General features: G+C 46.7%; 1 protein-coding gene across 2 annotated transcripts in view; it reads left to right on the forward strand.

Annotated features, from left to right (window-relative positions):
* LOC140391602 (UDP-glucose:glycoprotein glucosyltransferase 2-like) overlaps positions 1-17,243 on the forward strand; it is a 731,169-nt gene that overhangs the window by 312,347 nt on the left and 401,579 nt on the right. For both annotated transcript variants that reach the window (XM_072476257.1, XM_072476258.1), the window contains exon 10: positions 14,183-14,282. In XM_072476257.1, coding sequence (XP_072332358.1) covers positions 14,183-14,282 — 100 coding nt within the window. The remainder of the gene's footprint in view (positions 1-14,182; positions 14,283-17,243) is intronic.

Below are 17,243 nucleotides of genomic sequence, written 5' to 3' on the forward strand. Positions count from 1 at the left end.
CCTTGGGTTGATGGGTCCGATGCTGTGGCGCACGCCGTCATTGGGTTAGAACATAGAACATTACAGCGCAGTACAGGCCCTTCAGCCCTCGATGTTGCGCCGACCTTTGACACCATTCTAAAGCCCATCTACACTATTCCTTATCATCCATATGTTTATCCAATGACCATTTAAATGCCCTTAATGTTGGCGAGTCCACTACTGTTACAGGCAGGGCATTCCATGCCCTTACTACTCTCTGAGTAAAGAACCTACCTCTGACACCTGTCCTATATCTATCACCCCTCAATTTAAAGCTATGTCCCCTCGTGTTTGACATCACCATCCGAGGAAAAAGGCTCTCACTGTCCACCCTATCTAATCCTCTGATCATCTTGTATGCCTCAATTAAGTCACCTCTTAACCTTCTTCTTTCTAAAGAAAATAATCTCAAGTCCCTCAGCCTTCCCTCATAAGATCTTCCATCCAGACCAGGCAACATCCTGGTAAATCTCCTCTGCACCCTTTCCAATGCTTCCACATCCTTCCTATAATGCGGCGACCAGAACTGCACACAATACTCCAAATGCGGCTGCACCAGAGTTTTGTACAGCTGCAACATGACCTCATGGCTCCGAAACTCAATCCCTCTACCAATAAAAGCAAACCCCTGTATGCCTTCTTAACAACCCTCTCAACCTGGGTGGCAACTTTCAGGGATCTATGTACATGGACACCAAGATCTTTCTGCTCATCCACACTACCAAGAATCTTACCATTAGCCCAGTACTCTGTCTTCCTGTTGTTCCTTCCAAAATGAATTACCTCACATTTTTCTGCATTAAACTCCATTTGCCACCTCTCAGCGCAGCTCTGCAGCTTATCTATGTCCCTCTGTAACGTATTACATCCTTCCGCACTGTCCACAACTCCACCGACTTTAGTGTCATCGGCAAATTTACTCACCCATCCTTCTACGCCATCCTCCAGGTCATTTATAAAAATGACAAACAGCAGTGGCCCCAAAACAGATCCTTGTGGTACACCACTAGTAACTGGACTCCAGGCTGAATATTTCCCATCAACCACCACCCTTTGCCTTCTTCCAGCTAGCCAATTTCTGATCCAAACTGCTAAATCACCCTGAATCCCATGCCTCTGTATTTTCTTCAATAGCCTACCGTGGGGAACCTTATCAAACGCTTTACTGAAATCCATATACACCACATCAACTGCTTTACCCTTGTCCACCTGTTTGGTCACCTTCTCAAAGAACTCAATAAGGTTTGTGAGGCACGACCTACCCTTCACAAAACCGTGTAGACTATCTCTAATTAAATTATTCCTTTCCAGATGATTGTACATCCTATCTCTTATCAACCTTTCCAAGACTTTGCCCACAACACATGTAAGGCTCACTGGTCTATAGTTACCGGGGTTGTCTCTACTCCCCTTCTTGAACAAGGGGGTAACATTTGCTATCCTCCAGTCTTCTAGCACTATTCCTGTAGACAATGATGACATAAAGATCAAAGCCAAAGGCTCAGCAATCTCCTCCCTAGCTTCCCATATAATCCTAGGATAAATCCCATCCGGCCCAGGGGACTTATCTATTTTCACACTTTCCAGAATTGCTAACACCTCCTCCTTAAGAACTTCAAGCCCTTCTAGTCTAGTAGCCTGTATCTCAGTATTCTCCTCGACAACATTGTCTTTTTCCTGTGTGAATACTGACAAAAATATTCATTTAGCACCTCCCCTACCTCCTCGTACTCCAAGCACAACTTCCCGCTACTGTCCTTGACTGGCCCTAGTCATTCTTTTATTCCTGACATATCTATAAAAAGCTTTAGGGTTATCCTTGATCCTACCTGCCAAAAACTTCTCATGTCCCCTCCTGGCTCTTCTTAGCTCTCTCTTTAGGTCCTTCCTAGCTAACTTGTAACTCTCGAGTGCCCTAACTGAACCTTCACGTCTCATCTTTACATAAGCCTCCTTCTTCCTCTTAACACGTGATTCAACTACTCTAGTAAACCATGGTTCCCTCGCTCGACCACGACCACCCTGCCTGACAGGGACATACTTATCAAGGACACGCAGTAGCTGTTCCTTGAACCAGCTCCACATTTCAATTTTGCTCATCCCCTGCAGTTTCCCTCCCCATCCTATACATCTGAAATCTTGCCTTATCGCATCATAATTGCCTTTCCCCCAGCTATAACTCTTGCCCTGCGGTTTTTACCTATCCTTTTCCATCGCTAAAGTAAACGTAATCGAATTGTGGTCACGATCACCAAAGTGCTCACCTACCTCCAAATCTAACACCTGTCCAGGTTCATTTCCCAGTACCAAATCCAATATGGGCTCGCCTCTCGTTGGCCTATCTACATACTGTGTCAGGAAACCCTCCTGCACACATTGGATAAAAAAGGACCCCTCTAACGTGCTCCAACTGTAGCGTTTCCAGTCAATATTTGGAAAGTTGAAGTCCCCCATAACAACTACCCTGTTACTTTCGCTCCTATCCAGAATCATCTTTGCAATCCTTTCCTCTACATCTCTGGAACTTTTCGGAGGCCTATAGAAAACTCCCAGCAGGGTGACCTCTCCTTTCCTGTTTCTGACCTCAGCCCATACCACCTCAGTAGACGAGTCCTCATCGAACGTCCTTTCTGCCACCGTAATACTGTCCTTGACTAACAATGCCACCCCTCCCCCTTAAGGATCCCGAAATCACGATCCGAGACATCGCGGACCCTGGCACCTGGGAGGCAACACACCAACCGCGGGTCTCTCTCGTTCGCACAGAATCTCCTATCTATCCCTCTAACTATAGAGTCACCAATGACTAATGCTCTACTCCTCTCCCCCCTTCCCTTCTGAGCAACAGGGACAGTCTCTAGGCCTGTACCCCATGGCTTACCCCTGGTAAGTCATCCCCCCCAACAGTATCCAAAGATAGTATACTTGTTATTCAGGGGAATGATCACATGGGATCCCTGTACTGACTGTTCCCTCCCAGCTCCTCTCACCGTCACCCATCTGTCTTTATTCTTTGGAGTAACTACATCCCTAAAGCTTCTATCTATGACTATCTCTGCCTCCCGAATGATCCGAAGTTCATCCAACTCCAGCTCCAGTTCCCTAACATGGTTTCTGAGGAGCTGGTGTTGGGTGCACTTCCCACATATGTAATCAGCAGGGACACTAATGGTGTCCCTCACCTCAAACATTCTGCAGGAGGAACATTGCACTGCCTTCCCTGCCATTCCCTCTAGATAAAACAAGAAGAAAGAAGAAAAAAAGAAAAGAAAAGAAGAGCTTACCTTATATTCACTAAACCCCTTAGGTTAGAGGAGGTGGAACACGACAAGTGTAGTGTCTCGGGTTTAGCAACCGCCCAACTTATATACAGAACCTACCTGATTCCCATGCTGCACTCCGGCTCCCTCTCTCTCTCCCGCTCCTGGAAATGAAGGCCGCTGTAACCTGGGGGTACGTTTCAACACTTACCTGATTCCCAAGCTGCACACCGGCTCCTTCTCTCTCTCCCGCTTCCGGAAATGAAGGCTGCTGGAACCTGGGGGTATGTTTAAACACTTACCTGATTCACAAGCTGCACATCGGCTCCCACTCTCTCTCCCGCTCCCGGAAATGAAGGCCGCTGGAACCTGGGGGTAAGTTTAAACACTTACCTGCTTCACAAGCTGCACTCCGGCTCCCTCTCTCTCTCCCGCTCCCGGAAATGAAGGCCGCTGGAACCTGGCGGTATGTTTAAACATTTACCAGCCTCCCAAGCTGCACTCCGGCTCCCTCTCTCTCTCCCGCTCCGGAAATGAAGGCCGCTGTAACCTGGGGGTACGTTTCAACACTTACCTGATTCCCAAGCTGCACACCGGCTCCTTCTCTCTCTCCCGCTTCCGGAAATGAAGGCTGCTGGAACCTGGGGGTATGTTTAAACACTTACCTGATTCACAAGCTGCACATCGGCTCCCACTCTCTCTCCCGCTCCCGGAAATGAAGGCCGCTGGAACCTGGGGGTAAGTTTAAACACTTACCTGCTTCACAAGCTGCACTCCGGCTCCCTCTCTCTCTCCCGCTCCCAGAAATGAAGGCCGCTGGAACCTGGCGGTATGTTTAAACATTTACCAGCCTCCCAAGCTGCACTCCGGCTCCCTCTCTCTCTCCCGCTCCGGAAATGAAGGCCGCTGGAACCTGGGGGTAAGTTTAAACACTTACCTGCCTCCCAAGCTGCACTCTGGCTCCCTCTCTCTCTCCCGCTCCCAGGTTCGGCTGTTGGCATCTTTGTCCCCTGTGTGACTAGTGAGTGTGTCGGGCTGGACGTAATGCTTGGTGGAGTACCCGTTGGCCTGTCCTGCTTCCCCATTCGGTGGTGCCTTAACTGAACCATCCGAACCAATCTGGTTTTTTTGGTGGGAGTTTGTTGTCTGGCCACTGTGGGGTTTGCACCCGTTTGGTCCTCTCCTATCTTCTCCTCCTTGTTATGGGCCAGGGTTTAGAGAACCCCAAAGTGTATCATGGAGTTCACCTGACTCACAACTTTTAATAGATTGTGGTATTGGGAGCATACTACAGGTGTCGTACAGCAGATATGGAAAAGTATTTTTAAAAGCAAAACAATGTTTATTCTCTGAACTCAAATTAACCTTTTTAAAACATACAGTGAACATCTTAGCAACCATCAATTCAAATACAACCCCCAAAGAATACAACACTAAGTAATCCTTAATAACTTCCCAAACAACATCCAGAAGACCAAAGAAACCCCTTTTAAGAGATGCACATTAGGTTTACATTCACTACTGAGAACATTTATAATTCTGAATTCACCAAATGATCAAGAGATAATCTTTTGATGGCAGAGAGAACAGCAGTGCACCTGCTTGGTCTGGCTTCAGCTCCAACACTGAAAACGAAACTAAAACACACCCGACAGCAAACATCCTAAAACAAAAGTAAAAAGCTGACAGACAGCGCAGCTCCACCCACACTCTGACATCCCTGCAGTAATATGAGCAGCCAAACATTTCTTAAAGCGACATTCTCATGACATCCTCAATCGTCGTCCTAACGAGGGGTTTCGGACTTTTGTGGGGGAGGGACGTAATAACCTGCACAGGACTTATCCAGCTGAGGATGATTGTTCCTGTGTTCAATTGGGCTTAGTTAATCCAGCACTAGCATAAAAGGCTGGCAGCTGTAGAGCCAGCTGTAGTGCCTCCGCTTTATCACAGTTACCCAAGGCTGCAATTGAACCCACTGCCCCACGTGTCGCCCCGCAACCTATCCGGATTGAATTCCATTTGCCACTGATCAGCCCATCTGACCAGCCCATCTATATTTTCCTGCAATCTGAGGCTATCCTCCTCACTATTTATCACCCAACCAATTTTCGTATCATCTGCGAACTTACTGATCAACCCTCCTACATTCGTATCTAAATCATTTATATGAACTACAAACAGCAATGGCCCCAACTGTGTCCACTGGACATAGGCGTCTAATCAGATAACACCCTTCGACCATCATTCTCGGCCAATTCTGGGTCCGATATGTCGAACGTCCTTGGATCTCATTGGCTTTTACCTTCGCTATCAATCTCCTATATGGGACCTTATCAAAAGCCTTGTTGAAGTCCAACAAGTGGACTACGTCAAATGCAGTTCCCTCATCTGCATACCTGGTCACCTCTTTTTGAAAAATTCAATCAAGTTGGTCAGACATGACCTTCCTTTAACAAAACTATGCTGACTGTTGATTAATCCCTGCCTCTCTTAAATGCAGATTAATTCTGTCTCTCAGAATTGCTTCCAAAAGTTTTCCCACCCAAAAAATGATTTTTTTTTGTTTAGATTGACTGGCCTATAATTTCCTGGTTCATCCCTTCCTCCTTCTTGAATAATGGTACCACATTGGCTATCCTCCAGTCCTCCCAACATCTCTCCTGTGGCCAGAGAGGAATTGAAAATTATTGCCAGCGTCCCTGCTATTTCCTCCCTTGCCTCACTCAACAGCCTGGGATACATTTCATCTGGCCTTGGAGATTTTTAAGCCTGCCAGACCACTCCGAACTGTCTGTTAATTTCTTTAATTTTATGACAGTCCTTCCCTGACTTCTACACCCACTCTGTCCTCTCCCTCTGTCCACTCTGAACATTGACACATTTAGAACCTACCCATATCCTCCAGCTCCACTCACAAATTAGCACTGTGGTCCTTAATGGACCTCCTCTTTCTTTAGCTATCTTTTTATCCATAATGTACCTGTAAAACAATCTAGGATTTATTTTATTTTACCTGTCAGTAACCTTTCATGTTCCCTTTTTGCTGTCCTAATTTCCTTTTTTAAGTTCTCTCTTGCGCATGCTATATGTCTCCCAGGCTTCTGCTATTTTGAGCCCTCGATATAAGTTGAGGCCTCAGGAGGCACTGGGGACCTCCGGCTAAGCAAAACTTGCCTTCAGGCTATTAAAAGGCGAAAAGACGACATCTGCCCTCGTCCCTGTCTGCAGCACCAGCAAGTCTGATACTTCAAAAAATGGCCACCAATGGGCACAGCTCCAACTGAACACCCAAAGTAGCTGGCATTGTATCAGAAAGGGAGACCAGAAACTAACAAGCTTGGCACAAGACCAAAACATGTGCGTATGATTCGCCAGCCACCAAGATCGCCTCTCACACCTATCATCCACACCTGGAAAGAACCCACTCATACGCACCCTAGTCAGGTGTGCCCTGTACACCACCTTGTACTTGTTCAGACTTAACCTCGCACATGAAAATGTAAAGTTGACTCTAAAGAACATAGAACATAGAACAATACAGCGCAGTACAGGCCCTTCGGCCCACGATGTTTCACCAAAACAAAAGCCATCTAACCTACACTATGCCATTATCATCCATATGTTTATCCAATAAACTTTTAAATGCCCTCAATGTTGGCGAGTTCACTACTGTAGCAGGTAGGGCATTCCACGGCCTCACTACTCTTTGCGTAAAGAACCTACCTCTGACCTCTGTCCTATATCTATTACCCCTCAGTTTAAAGTTATGTCCCCTCGTGCCAGCCATATCCATCCGCGGGAGAAGGCTCTCACTGTCCACCCCATCCAACCCCCTGATCATTTTGTATGCCTCTATTAAGTCTCCTCTTAACCTTCTTCTCTCCAACGAAAACAACCTCAAGTCCATCAGCCTTTCCTCATAAGATTTTCCCTCCATACCAGGCAACATCCTGGTAAATCTCCTCTGCACCCGCTCCAAAGCCTCCACGTCCTTCCTATAATGCGGTGACCAGAACTGTACGCAATACTCCAAATGCGGCCGTACCAGAGTTCTGTACAGCTGCAACATGACCTCCCGACTCCGGAACTCAATCCCTCTACCAATAAAGGCCAACACTCCATAGGCCTTCTTCACAACCCTATCAACCTGGGTGGCAGCTTTCAGGGATCTATGTACATGGACACCTAGATCCCTCTGCTCATCCACACTTTCAAGAACTTTACCATTAGCCAAATATTCCACATTCCTGTTATTCCTTCCAAAGTGAATCACCTCACACTTCTCTACATTAAACTCCATTTGCCACCTCTCAGCCCAGCTCTGCAGCTTATCTATATCCCTCTGTAACCTGCTACATCCTTCCACACTATCGACAACACCACCGACTTTAGTATCGTCTGCAAATTTACTCACCCACCCTTCTGCGCCTTCCTCTAGGTCATTGATAAAAATGACAAACAGCAACGGCCCCAGAACAGATCCTTGTGGTACTCCACTTGTGACTGTACTCCATTCTGAACATTTCCCATCAACCACCACCCTCTGTCTTCTTTCAGCTACCCAATTTCTGATCCACATCTCTAAATCACCCTCAATCCCCAGCCTCCGTATTTTCTGCAATAGCCTACCGTGGGGAGCCTTATCAAACGCTTCACTGAAATCCATATACACCACATCAACTGCTCTACCCTCGTCTACCTGTTCAGTCACCTTCTCAAAGAACTCAATAAGGTTTGTGAGGCATGACCTACCCTTCACAAAGCCATGCTGACTATCCCTGATCATATTATTCCTCTCTAGATGATTATAAATCTTGTCTCTTATAATCCCCTCCAAGACTTTACCCACTACAGACGTGAGGCTCACCGGTCTCTGGTTGCCGGGGTTGTCTCTGCTCCCCTTTTTGAACAAAGGGACCACATTTGCTGTCCTCCAGTCCTCTGGCACTATTCCTGTAGCCAATGATGACATAAAAATCAAAGCCAAAGGTCCAGCAATCTCTTCCCTGGCCTCCCAGAGAATCCTAGGATAAATCCCATCAGGTCCCGGGGACTTATCTATTTTCAGCCTGTCCAGAATTGCCAACACCTCTTCCCTACGTACCTCAATGCCATCTATTCTATTAGCCTGGGGCTCAGCATTCTCCTCCACAACATTATATTTTTCCTGAGTGAATATTGACGAAAAATATTCATTTAGTATCTCGCCTATCTCTTCAGACTCCACACACAATTTCCCATCCCTGTCCTTGACTGGTCCTACTCTTTCCCTAGTCATTCGCTTATTCCTGACATACCTATAGAAAGCTCACTCCACACACAACGCCCCCCCCTCCCCTGTCCCCTCGCCCCCTCAAGACCAAACCCAGCTCACTTCCTGCTTCCTCTTTACTTCCTCCAACGATGTCTGCTCTGTTGCCAACGTCTACCCATAGATACCAAAATCTTACCCCCTCCCAACTCGGCAAAGGACAGGACCTTGCCCACAGGTGAAGGCGACGGTATCAGGGGAAATGAGAAAGCTCCTTGCGTAAAAAGCAACGCATCTGAATGTACCTGAGTACATTTCCATTCGGAAGCTGAACTTCTCCAGCAACTTATTTAGACCGGCGAACCTATCTTCCAAACACATATATCTTAACCTCTCCAAGCTCTCTCTCTCCCATGCCCTAAATAATGAATCTAAGCCAGAGAGCACAAACCTATGGGGCTTGATTCTCCGTTTCTTTTTTTTATTTTAGAAAATATTTTATTGAGGCATTTGTAATTTAAACATTTCAAACAAAGAGATCCAACACACACAAAAACCCCACAATAACATACCCAACCCCGCCCCCAAGAATAAACCGTAACTACTATGCATTGATTTCCTACCCTTATTATTCGTCACTTCCATGCCTCCACACCTCTCCCCGCCTTTTCCTTGAAGAAGTCGATGAACGGCTGCCACTTCTGAGCGAACCCCTGTAGTGAACCCCTCAAGGCGAACTTAATTTTCTCATCTTGACAAACACATGGATGGGATGGATATAGAGGGATACAGCACAAGGAAGTGCTGAGGGTTTTGGCAAAGGTTGGTATCATGACTGGTACATGATGAAGGACCTGTTCTTGTGCTGTATTGTTGTTTGTTCTTAAAGACGTTCATGGTGCATACCCCCGTGTCCAATCAGGTCCAACAGGCTACATGGTGGCCCCAGCTGGCACTGCGGATACTGCCCCCGCATGCCCTCCCTCCGTCAGTCTGAGATCTTTGCCCCTTGACCGGCACTATTCTGTTCCTGGAGCCAATCACTGATGCCAGGGGTACCGTCACCTGGTGCTGTCCTCGGCAGGGTTATACACCGTGGCACCCGTAGGGGCTACTGTGGGTGTTCCCTGGGTGGGCCGCCGGCGGTTGGCACCAGGAGGGTATGGCAGGGGTGGGGGAGTGGGGGGGAGGGGAGGGCGCGTGCACCCTGTGGCCAGTGTCACTCTGCAGAACCAGGGGCCAAGGTGGGCCGTCAGTGGTGGGTGTGCGCAGCAACATGATCGCGGCAATGCCGTTCAGTGTCAAGGCAACAACCCAGTCCCAAGTGGGGGTCACCCGGGCTGCTTGGCCTGTTCCACTGTAAACCCCCCTCCCCCGGCCCTTGCAGCCCCCCCCCCCCTCCCCCCCCCCCCAGCCAGCCTGGCCAGTGTAATGCTCGGTCACCCACAGCCGCTCCTCTCTGTGCCCTACCGCCTCTCTCTCACACTCATCAGTCATGACACCGGTTTCACGATTTTTAAAAGCAGAAGTGAACCACACCATCGGGAACGCGGCCCATTGGAGGAGTAGAATCGCGGAGAATACCGGGTCGGGCCCTAATGATGTGCAAACGGTGTTTTCTTTACGTGCGTTCCGGTACGTATTGATGCCGCTGTCGAGGTGACAGAGAATTGTGATTTAGCGTCAAACCGGCGCCCGCCACTATTTTGCCGTCGGCAATGATTTTTCGCCCAATCACTTTTCGCGATTTTGCCGTTACCCAATGGAGAATCCTGCCCAAGGTGCGGAAAAAGTGCTCCCAACAAGGTCTTGGTGTTTGATCCCTTTTACCTATTTTGGGACCAAACCCAATGAGTTGAGTAGGTGAACTCTTCCAGACCAGGGTATGTCAACATTTCCACAAAGAAGATCAGTATTTAAAAGGCTCAGGAAGGAAGCCCGTCTATGGGAGGTGAACATCGAACATAGAACATACAGTGCAGAAGGAGGCCATTCGGCCCATCGTGTCTGCACCGACCCACTTAAGCCCTCACTTCCACCCTAACCCAGTAACCCCTCCTAACCTTTTGGACACTGAGGGCAATTTTAGCATGGCCAATCCACCTAACTTGCACGTCTTTGGACTGTGGGAGAAAACTGGAGCACCCGGAAGAAACCCACGCAGACACATTGTCATGTGATACCACCTTTAAGAAATGGGTGTTTAAGAAATGTACCTTTAAGAAATGGGTGTTTATCAGTGATGCCAGAGTGTGGGTGGAGCTCGGCTGTCTGTCAGATTTTTACTTTTGTTTTAGGCTGTTTGCTGCAGGGTGTGTTTTTGTTTCGTTTTCAGAGCTGGATAGCTGTAGTCACAGCCAGAAGAGGTATTAGTCTCTCTCTCTCTGTAATCTAAAGACTGTAAATTGATCCTTTGGTGATTTAAAACTAATAACTGCTCTCAGTAGTGACTTTAACCTGATGTGCTTCTGTTTAAAGGTTTTTTAAAAAGTCTTATGGATGTTAAAAGGATAGCTTAAGGATTACTTAGTGTTGTATTCTTTGGGGGTTGTATTAGAATTAATGGTTGCTAAGATGTTCACTGTATGTTTTAAAAAGGTTAATTTGAGTTCATAGAATAAACATTGCTTTGCTTTAAAAAATACTTTTCCATTTCTGCTGTACCACACCTGTAGAGTGGGCCGTGTGCTCCCCATACCACAATCTATTAAAAATTGTGGATCAGGTGAAATCCATGATGATACACTTTGGGGGTCTCTAAACCCTGGCCCATAACAACGGGGGGAACGTGCACAATCCGCATAGACAGTGACCGAGCGGGGAATTGAACCTAGGACACTGGCGCTGTGAAGCCACAGTGTTCTCCACTTGTGCTCCCGTGCCCATTACATTGGACAGGTTGGAAGTGGTAATGGCGCAGGAGCTTGAAAAGTTCGGCAAACAAATGGTCAGATAGTTCGAGCGGCAGGGCCAGGAAATGAAGGAATCTTTTAAAGTCCGTATTAAAGAGGCTATGGGCCCGATCCGTGAACAGTTGGTGCAAACTTTGATCATAGTGAAGGCACAAGGTCTAAAAGGGATGGAGAAGGCCTTATTGAGGCACAGGTTGCTGATGGTGATGGAAACCAGAAAGGACTGAGACCTAAAGTGGAGGGCCTCGAGAATAGTTCACGGTGGTTTAATCTCTAGTTGGTGGGGCTGCCAGAGCGAGTGGAGGGCCCAAAGTCTACAAAGCAAAACCAAGTAGAATAGCAGCGCACGCCTCCCGATGCAGTCCATGATGGTTTTGAGCAGGGAACCTTCAAACCGCTGTCAACTGCCCCAACAGCCCTGGACACATCCATACCCACCGTCACAGGTTCCGAAGTCAAATCGGCCTTTTGAAAGTGAACCCTCGGACGGGTCCCTGGTTGTGTACTCAGATCCTGCACGGATTAGCAGGCAGATGTGTTTGTGAACATCTAAACACCGCTTCCTACTCCGCTCCGAGGTTCCCACCTGCTTCGAGAAGACCAGCATCATACCAGTGCCAAAGAAGAACCAGGTAACGTGCCTCAATGACTACAGTCCAGTGGCCCTGACATCAATCGTAATAAAGTGCTTCGAGAGGTTGGCCATGAAGCACATCAACTCCATACTCCCAGGATGCCTTCATCCACTGCAATTCGCATACTGCCGCAACCGGTCCACAGCAGACACCATCTCCCTGGCCCTACACTCATCCCTGGGGCACCTTGACAACAAGGACTCCTACATTAAACTCCTATTTATTGACTAAAGCACCGCCTTCAACACCATAATCCCAGCCAAGCTCATATCAAAAGCTCCAAAACCTAGGACTTGGCTCCTCACCCTGCAACTGGATCCTCAACTTTCTGACCCACAGACCACAATCAGTAAGGATAAACAACAACACCTCCTCTACGATAGTCCTCAATACTGGGGCCCCGCAAGGCTGTGTACTTAGCCCCTACTATACTCCCTATACACACACGACTGCATGGCAAAATTTGGCTCCAACACCATTTACAAGTTTGCTGACGACAACCGCAGTGGGTCGCATCTTGCTGCGATGAGTCAGAATACAGGAGGGAGATAGAGAACATAGTGGCATGGTGTGTAACGACAACAATCTATCCCTCAATGCCAGCAAAACTAAAGAGCTGGTCATTGACTTCAGGAAGCAAAGTACTGTACACACTCCTGTACTGTACTTTCTCAGGAAATTCAACATGTCCACATTGACTCTTACCAATTTTTACAGATGCACCATAGAAACCATCCTATCTGGCTGCATCACAGCCTGGTATGGCAACTGCTAGGTCCAAGACCATAATAAACTACAGAGAGTCATGAACCCCATGTACGGAATGATCTGTCTAAACTGTGCGCAGAACAATACTTTTCAGTCCGCAGCCGCCAAGCTGGGTTCCCGACCGCTGAGAGCTCACGTCCCCCCTGCGGTTTGGAAGTCGGCCCATCGTGGTCAGAGCATCAGAAAAGGGCATTCAGGTAATGCCCTGAGGCCATCCCAACGGCATGCGCCGTGCTCTTTGATGATGCTTGGGTTGCATCTAAACTGGAGGGGCACCGATATCCTAGATGGGAGGTTTGCAAGAGTCACTCGGGAGGATTTAAACCAGTTTGGCAGGGGGGTGGGAACCAGAGCATTAGCTTCGAAGGTGTAATCATAATAATAATGTTGATTGTCACAAGTAGGCTTGTGTAAGTAGGAAATAGAGAACCAAAATAAGAACAACATCACCCTCAGGCAGAGCAAAAAGGTGGCAAGTGTGAGAAAGGAGGTGGTCAATGCAGGACTGAGGGTGCAGTACCTAAATGCGTGCAGTGTACGGAACAAGGTAACTGAGCTTGTTACGCACATTGAAATTGGCCGGTACGATGTTGTGGGCATCACAGAGACGTGGCTGCAAGGGGATCAGGGCTGGGATCTAAATATCAAAGGATATATGTCCTGTCGAAAGGACAGGCAGATGGGCAAAGGGATTGCATTGTTAGTAAGGAATGAAGTTAAATCGATAGCAAGGAGCAATATAGAATCAGAAAGCATAGAATCTCTAGAGTTGAGGAATCGCTAAGGTAAAAATACCCTGATGGGAGTTATGTACAGGCAGTAGTCAGAAAGTGCAGCAGAAAATAAATCAGGAGATAGAGAAAGCATGTAAAAAAGGCAGCACACTATCCAGATCACACTATTTACTTCCAAACAGCAGACAGCTGTTCGGAGGGGGTGTTATGTCGATCGCCAGGTACCAAAATTCCATGCAACATTTTTACTGGTTGCTAACAACCATTTAAATTTTTATCAGCCCTTTAATGATAAACTTGGCATCTTGCACAAAACCAGTGTTTCAACTCAAAATATCTTCTTGGTTACCTCAGAGAAACTGCTGAAAATTAATCCCAATGTCGCCAAACAATGTCGCCAAACAAAAGTGTTAATGTCTATGTTACGCATTGTAATGTTTCCACCTCTATGCATATTAAATGCAAACAGGATTGCTCTTTTTACACTAATTCTTGAATAATGCTATCAGATGGGTTTAATCTGCAGAATTGTTTCAATAAGTGGAAATTGTACAGATGTAAACCTTCCACAGTCTTCATACCCAGTTTTTTCTTTCAGATCTAAGTTTCCAAGCAGCGTCTCGCATTGTCTCCACTTCTGTTCATGATGCTTTGAAGTCAATGCGAGAACTGAGTCAGAATTTCCCAACGAAAGCCAGGTAAGGAAATGAGTATTATTTGCACAGACCACCCTAAAAATATGATGTGTTAATGCTTTTAAGAGAAGAAAAGCCTTGTGGAATATATATTCATCCACAATTCTACATAACCAATCAATGATGACATTTCTGTCAATAGAAACTTTTAATATTAGTATCTTGTTTCCAGCACACAGTATGACACAAATAGTAGCTAAACATGGTCAGTTAGCTGCATCTCAGCACTCCTGGGGAAATAATTAATGATTTGAAGGATCACAGAAGAATTGTCAAGAAAAGCACACCACCATGCTCTAGTTGGTCATTTTAGGTTTTCACATTCCCTCCTTTGGGCATATATTTATGACAACACTATTCTGGTATCATTCTTTTCAATTCAGTCAGGCATGGGTCTTCTAGGGGTATTTCAGCAGTTTGGGCAATTATGGTGGACAGGGGATCTATGCTCTTGGTTGCCATGCGGCAACAACTTTTTATGGCAATTCCAAGGGAGCAGGTGCAAACGCATAGCCCCACTATTAGGATAATGCCTTGCAATGTGGGCTTGCTCAGGCCTCCTAACAAATCTTCCAGCCAATTGTCCCAACCTCCCTGTGGAGACCCATCATGTACTTTGGCTGCCTCTTTTCTGATGTGGGCAGCTGGGATTGTAATGTTTTCTGAGGCATCTGGTATATAGGTGCAGCACTCTGACACTATTAGGGCACAAGTTCCTCCTTTTTCTGCTGGCAGGAAATCTAAGGCCATCCTATTTTGTAGGGCTATCGTTTCTGTGGCAACCATTTTGGCCGTGATTTCATCCAATACCCCTGCAGTGTTATTTTCTATCATCTCTAAAGCTGCTGCCAAGTTTATTGATCTCCAGGCTAGTTTTCCTGCTCCATACGGTGGGAACAAAATGGCAAAAAAACGCTCTGTTTCTGTGATAGCTCTCCTGCCTCGGGAATGCGCAAGCTTTCTTGGAAGTGAGGGTGAGTGGTAGATAGTGGTAGATACCGCGAATCCTCGATAACATGATCCTGACCAGTCGATAGGCAACCAAGGGTAGGACTTGTACCCGCAAATAAAGTATGTCCCATTATCTGACGTATAGTGGGTTATCCCTTCTACTTCTAGGCTAACAACAAAGTTACCTTTCCATTTCATGTTCTTGAGTCCTCTAAGGAGTGAGGAGTAGGATTCCTGGGAGATTTTGAAAGAGCGTGTGCAGGAGCTATTACCTACTTCTCCCCCACCAGTCAGACTCCTGTATAGGCATATGCTGCCCTTGGGGGCCCCTTGCCCAGTGATATTAGTGAGGAGGAGGAGTACGGGCGGCCTATGGGATGTGTTGTACTTGGGCTGATACCAGACTGGAAAGGCTGCCATCGAGTACCCTGCAGACATCCAGGTCATCAAGTCCCCTTCACTGTCAGAACTGTAGCTCTCCCTGTTTGTGGAGGCCCCTTCCCTTGACCCCTTTCTGCGGGAGCCGTTTTGGAATTGGTACCACTCCATAGTTTGTGAGATGTTTAAAGGGATAGGTCTTAATGGTATTTCCCCTTTACTGTTTATGGGCACATGAGTATAGGCCCAAAAGTTTGATAGGTTGGCTCCCCTTGCGTATACGTATGACATGTAAAGGAAAGTGTTCATATGTGTCCAGTAATTGTCCCAGTCAGCCCCATTAGGCAGAAAATTGCCAGTATTGTCAACCCTGTCCCTCAGTTTCTGGGTCGGGGCTGTTCCTTTTGCAGTGCGGTGTATCCATGTCGGTCGCTCCTTAACCTTAACTGCGGTGTTGGTCATCAGTAGAATCTGGAATGGACCCTCAAACCTTGGGTGTAGGTTGGTCTTCCTCTTGAAAGCCTTTATGTTTATGGAGTCTCCTGGTTCGAAGCTATGGCACTTTCCCTCTGCTGGATCCACCTAGGCTTCCTTAACCTTCGAATGAAATTTAGAAATGCTTTTTGTAGGGCAATACAGTAGTTCAGCATACTTTTGTCCATCTTGTGAATGTCCATTTGCTTCGCCGTGCACGGTGCTGAGATCTCCCCATAACAATCTCATGGGGCGATAGTCCTGTTGCCCTGTTGGTTGCTGATCTTATCACCATTAGTGCCAAAGGTTCAACCCATTTTAGTGCAGTTCCATCGCACAGTTTTGCGAGCTTATTTTTTAAAACTCCATTGTATCGTTCCACCAGTCCGGCTGACTGTGGATGGTAGCTGCAGTGAAAGTGCTGGTTAATCTGTAGAGGTTTACACATCTCTCGTATAATAGTTCCTGTAAAATGTAACCCATTGTCACTTGATAGCTGTACAGGGATGCCAAATCACGGCATAATTTCTTTTAACAGAAGCTTATCAACCATAGTTGCATCATTGTGTTTACATAGAAAAGCTTCTATCCGCCGAGAGAATACATCTATAATTACTAAAACATATTTAATACCCATTCATGGGGTTAGTTCAATAAAATCCATTTGTAAATATCCAAAAGGTCCTGTTGGGTTTGGTTGGGAGGCAGACTGTACTTTTTCAGTTTTTCCCGGATTTATGGTTTGGCAAGTGACACATTGTTCATAATTTGTTTTGCAATTGCCGAAATACCTGGTGCATACCATCTTTTTGCAATATAGTCTGCTATTCCCCCCTTTGCCCGCATGTGTGAATGTATGAACACATCGGCCAATGCATGGGAGTAAAGATTTGGGTGCCACCATACGGCCGTCATGGTGAACCCATATTCCTTCAGGGGTCTTTGTACATTGGTTTTTTACCCAGATTGTAACCTTGTCAGGATTTGCCTGGGCCTGGAAGGTCACTACATCATCAATTGTAGCTGGTGAATCAACAGGCTTGGTATCTCTTGAAACATAGGCAGTTATTTGCGCACAAGTAACAGATAGTGCTGCCCATTTTGCAGCTTTATCTGCCCTCCTCAATGCCTATTGAAATTTCGTCTTTATATCCTGTGTGA

This window comes from Scyliorhinus torazame, chromosome 15, assembly GCF_047496885.1.
Source record: "Scyliorhinus torazame isolate Kashiwa2021f chromosome 15, sScyTor2.1, whole genome shotgun sequence".
Classification (NCBI taxonomy): domain Eukaryota; kingdom Metazoa; phylum Chordata; class Chondrichthyes; order Carcharhiniformes; family Scyliorhinidae; genus Scyliorhinus; species Scyliorhinus torazame.